We start from the raw sequence: 5320 nt of genomic DNA, 5'->3' as shown, positions 1-5320 counted from the left end.
ATCTTTGAAGCCACTCGACTGGGTTACCCTTCCCATCACATATGGGAAACTCCATCTTGGCGAATCTCGGTACTCTTTCCCCACGGTATCCCGTATCTTCCGTCTCTTCCCAGTATTTTGGTGCCCCCTGATCCCTTCTGTTTGGCCCTTTTAGTTTGAGGGATTCCCAATGGTGTTTGAAAGTTTGGGGCTCACCTGTCCGCGATGATTCAAAAGCCTTGCTTGATCCTCTTCCTGCTCCTTCCTGGATCAAACCCTTACCTCTTCCAGCCAAGCCTCCTTGGTACGAAAACTTACTGTTTGGATTGGCACCAAAGGTGGCGCCACGTCCTCTTCCACGCACCTGTTCCGATGGGTCATCAAACATATCAGACTCGAACATCTTTTCCACACTCTCATCTTCTTCTTCTTGTCTGTTGGATTTGTTTTGGGTTAGGGTTTGCAATCTCTCTTCCATCGTTGCTTGCTTGGTCTGCAAGGCTGTCATAGCCGCCTTTAAATCATTGGTACTTGTACATTGTTACTTTGTGTTTGTTGGATCATGAACGCTTCCAATTTCTTCATCAGCTCTTCGTGTTGTGTCGACATCACGAGCGACTCTGATACCAAATTTGTTATGACCAGGGATCTAGAACTCGTTATAGGACCAGTGCTAGTGCTTGAAAAAGCCGTGAACTCCCTTGTAACCTAGCCTCTTGTTTGCAGGAGACTAAACTAAGCTATTAAACTAATTTACTCTATTGATTATTTTCAAATTCCAACATATCTTATTTCATGAATGACTACCCTTTAAATAGGGATAAACAAAATATTCAAATCAGGAAACAAAGACTCTAAAATCGACTCAAATAATAATAGATCCAAATTACCAAAATTAAAAATGGAAACAAGATTCATAACAGTTACTGTTTATTTCATTTAACCTTTTTTTTTTGTTAAGAGAGATATTTCATATCTAAATATATATCCAAGATTTTACCTCCTCAGTAGTAGGCCTATCCCTATACTCAAATGCAAGCATTCTTTCTAATAAATGAAGAGCAAGAGGATCTTTATTTTGGAACTTCTGTGAAAAAGGAACCCTGTTTTTCTTCCTCATGCTGCTCAAGTATCTCCTTGCCTTTTCATTTCTTATCTGTTATGTATCATATCAACATTAATAAGCAAGAAAGAGTGATTTACTTTCTAATGAATGGTGATGTAAACCAACCATGGATATAGTTTCAGGTGATGGCGTTCCTAAAAGATCAGTGATCAAGTCCAACTGATGCACAGCATTTTTCCCAGGGAAAAGGGGCTTTCCTGTTAAAATTTCTGCAAAAATGCAACCAATGCTCCATATGTCTATAGCGGGCGTGTACTGCAGAGAAAGAGCATCAAGTCAATTTTGGTAATGTCCTCCATATACGAAACACTTTTCACTACTATAATTTGGTAGATATTCATAGAATAATGTATTAATAATAAAAAATTGGAAGTACAGTCCAATAATTGGATAGATTTTTCACCAGTACAATGCCTTAACAAAGAAAAATATAAACACAGTGCTGTAATATCATGAAATAGAAGTAGAATCCAATAATGCACACATAAATGAACGCACATTGCTAGTTTTTGCAACTAGCACTAATTTATAAACCTTTATTGCCATCGATATATTTGTTCAGAGCTTAATGTCAGTCTAAATGTGATGAATTAAAACATATTACTATAGTAATAGTTGTGGCACCTTGCTAAAGAATGATCCACACAGTTCAGGAGCCCTATACCATCGTGCTGCAACATAATCCTGTGAGGACATCAAACAAAAGCAGTTCACAAAAGTAACTTTTGAAAAACTGAGTTTACTATAATGAGCAGCTAAGGGACATATTGTCACACCCCAATGCCAAAGTTGTATATTAGCCCAATAACAACCTGATTAACTTAAAAAACCATGGCATTTTATTACACATACAGTCCAAAATATTGCAGTTGGTGGATCATTGAATGCAACCCTTGAAAGACCAAAGTCACAGATCTTAAGTTTGCAATCAGCATTGGCCAAGATATTTTTGGGTTTTAGATCTCTATGAAAGACATTTGCTGAAATTAAAAGAAGTAATTCACAATCAGAATACACAGAAATATAACAAGGCGTGATTACTTCAAACAATTAAACAAATATTCATATCTTGAGAAGATGATAACACTGTATGACCTGAGTGTACGTATTTCAGTCCTCGAAGAAGCTGATAAAGAAAGAATTGATGGTGTTCTGGTGTTAAGTCATCGTTTCCCTTAATAACCTCATGCAGATCAGATCCCATAAGCTCAAAAACCAAATATATATCTCGGAATTCGCTTCTTGATGGTGGTAATAAGATGTGTTTGAGTTCAACAATGTCTGGATGACGAAGGAGCCTAAGAAGCTTAATCTCACGAATGATACTAGCAGCAACTGAAACATGTTTGAATATATCATTTATCTTTTTGATAGCTACTTTCTCGCCAACATGAGTATCATATGCAGAACATACAATACCAGAGTTTCCTTTACCAATAACTTCCAATAATTCGTACCTACTCCTTTCACCAAATTCACTGAAAAAGTCTACTTCTGTCGGTTCCTGCAACAGACTCCTAGGGTCATTATAATAGATGAAAACTAGAAGTTATCTGGAAAAAATTTCTTTTATTTTATTTTGTGATTAAGCCCTCATTTTATATACAAAGATACAATGCAAATAGGAAACTAGATAAAGGTACATGAATATTTCATGTAACCCTATTTCATAAATATCATCTAGCATTTCTCCTCAAGTTGGAGAAAATATGTTAATCATGGCAACTATTACAAATATGATCTATTTATGGTTTCTATTTATGTGTACTTTTGGATACTTACCAGACTTACAGCATGTCGCTGAAAACCTTCTTCTTCGTGCTTCCTAATAATACCAACATCAGGATTTGTAGAGATGAAAGTGTTGTTGTCAACCCGACCTCTGGATACCTTTCGGGAACTTTCCTCACCCATAACATTGCCATTGTCATTACTTGATAACTTAGAATCATCATGGGCTGAAAAAAGATGAACAAAACAAGATTATATAGTAATAATTTTGAGTTCTCTACCACAGATTATATAAGTCTAGTTATTATATAACCTCATAGTAGATGACCAAATGAATGTCTCATAGGCATTGTAACAAGTACAAACGAGCATTATTAATCATCAAACAAATTTGTACTTGTTTTAAGAATGTAAAGAAGATAATTAAGTATATAAAGACTACTATGGAGTGGCCCTGTGAGAGGGTCCAATTTAGGCATTTAGGCATGCCCCATCACCTAGGCTGCAGAAAAAACTTATCAAGAATCAAGCTTCAGAGCAAAACAATGAAACTAGAAATAGTTAATGATAAAACAAATGAAAGAAATTTGGATTATGCTAATCACCAATATAACTGAAGTAAATGATAGAATGATACCCTGAATATGTTAACTCAGTACTTCTTTCTGCATGCATAAATACTCTTTTTGTGTTTTAAAGTTACGAAATTGCAATTCTATATTCTAAGGAATCTGTAAACACAATTCAACAGGAGCTGAAAATACCAGAGTTCTCTACACTGGAGGCAAATGGAAACCTATCAAACATTCTTCCAAATATTGTTTTGCCACCAGCTTGAAAGGAACTATTGATTTTGACTTGTGAAGTCAATGCAGATTCAAGACTGAAAACAACCTCAGCCATGGTAGGCCTATCCTTTGGATGGCTAAGCAAGCATCTCTTTGCAATTCCAACAAACCCCTTCAAACATTTTGTGGATATTTCACCTCTTATATCTGAATCAATTATATCCTTTAACTTCCCCCCTTTGATAGAATCTTGAACCCATGTTGCCAAGCCCTCTTCGATACTTTTATCCAAAGCACGCTTCCTGCACAGCACTTCGAACAACACAACCCCAAACGCATACACATCAGACTTCCTTGTCAGCCTTCCAGTTGCGTAATAATGTGGATCAAGATACCCAAAAGTTCCTCTAACAAGTGTGTTGACATGAGTCGATGGCTGATTCGTTGGACCTATTTTGGACAACCCAAAATCTGAAATTTTAGCAGCCCAACTTTCATGTAACAAAATATTGGAGCTCTTGACATCACGATGTATAACCCCGAAATCAATCCCTGTACCCGTGTGGAGATAGTCTAACCCACGAGCTGCACTTATGCAGATCTTGAGTCGTTGAAGCCAAGAAAGAGGGGTACCGAGTTTATGGAGGTGGTCTTCTAGTGTTCCATTTGGCATATATTCATATACAAGAATCATTTCATTTTCATGATTACAATAACCAAACAAGGATACAAGGTGACAGTGACGCAACTTTGAAAGCATCTCAACTTCTGCCCAGAACTCTGTTGCACCTTGACTGGACATGGAATCCAAACGTTTAATGGCAGAAACAATAACACATGATCCGTTGATAATATTACCTTTGTAAACTTTTCCAAACCCTCCATGGCCAATTACTAATGTTTTATCAAAGTTATTTGTTGCTAAGAGAAGCTCAGGAAATTTGAAGTGACGACATGGTTGTGAGAATTCAATGGAGGATGACGTGGAGGGTTGGGATTCTTTGCCATGGGCAATAGAGGCCAACATAATTGTTGATGAAGAAGGAGAATTTGAAGTAGGTCTAGAATTTGAAATAGTTGTTCCACCATAGATGATATTGAAGATTCATAGACCATAGTCAACTGTAAACCTCCTTGCCGGAAGGAGAAATGGAGCCCAGCATGACGCCACATTTGTTTTAAGACTATATTTTAAAGTCAATTGTAAACTTGTTGCTGGAATAGTGGAATGAGAGATGGAGCGCAGGTAAAGGCCGACCAGATATCATAAATCAGTCAAATATATATATATTTTTTTAAAGTCAACCCGTTTTTTTGTAATGGAACTCGTCTTTTTGTGGATTGATTTGGATGGGTACATTCTCATCAGTTTTTTTTTTTTTTTTTTTTTTTTTTTTTTTTTTTATCGTTCTCTCTTTTTTTTTTTTTTTTTTTTTTTTTTTTCTTGAATTCGTATCTTTAAATTAAGACAAAATTACACTGTTGATCCTATGGTTTCTCAAACAAAATTAGTAAGGAAAACGATTAAGACTCATACGCTTTTGGTCCCTGTGGTTTCAAAAATATGATACATATTTTTCATAACACGTATTATTACGAGAGTTGTAACTTGTTAATGGGACAAGTGAGATACTACACAATGCATTGCTTACAAGAATGGTGTTAGTAAGTTGTTATAAAATACTCTAAATATGGA

The 5320-nt window shown here is 36.1% G+C and overlaps 1 protein-coding gene across 1 annotated transcript; it reads right to left on the bottom strand.

Moving 5' to 3' along the window:
- Nucleotides 1-944: 944 nt before the first annotated feature.
- LOC111898462 (mitogen-activated protein kinase 8) lies at nt 945-4857 on the bottom strand. Its single transcript, XM_023894369.3, has 7 exons — nt 3601-4857; nt 2888-3063; nt 2201-2609; nt 1958-2085; nt 1730-1789; nt 1211-1360; nt 945-1135 (listed from the first exon to the last, which is right to left on the bottom strand). The coding sequence occupies exons 1-7, from the start codon at nt 4649-4651 to the stop codon at nt 956-958; spliced, it is 2154 nt and encodes a 717-aa protein (XP_023750137.2). The 5' UTR covers nt 4652-4857; the 3' UTR covers nt 945-955.
- Between the last annotated feature and the right edge of the window lie 463 nt (nt 4858-5320).

The sequence above is a fragment of the Lactuca sativa genome, chromosome 7 (genome assembly GCF_002870075.4).
Source record: "Lactuca sativa cultivar Salinas chromosome 7, Lsat_Salinas_v11, whole genome shotgun sequence".
Classification (NCBI taxonomy): domain Eukaryota; kingdom Viridiplantae; phylum Streptophyta; class Magnoliopsida; order Asterales; family Asteraceae; genus Lactuca; species Lactuca sativa.
The sequence above is the reverse complement of the archived record's forward strand: the minus strand, read 5'-3'. Positions and strand labels throughout refer to the sequence as shown.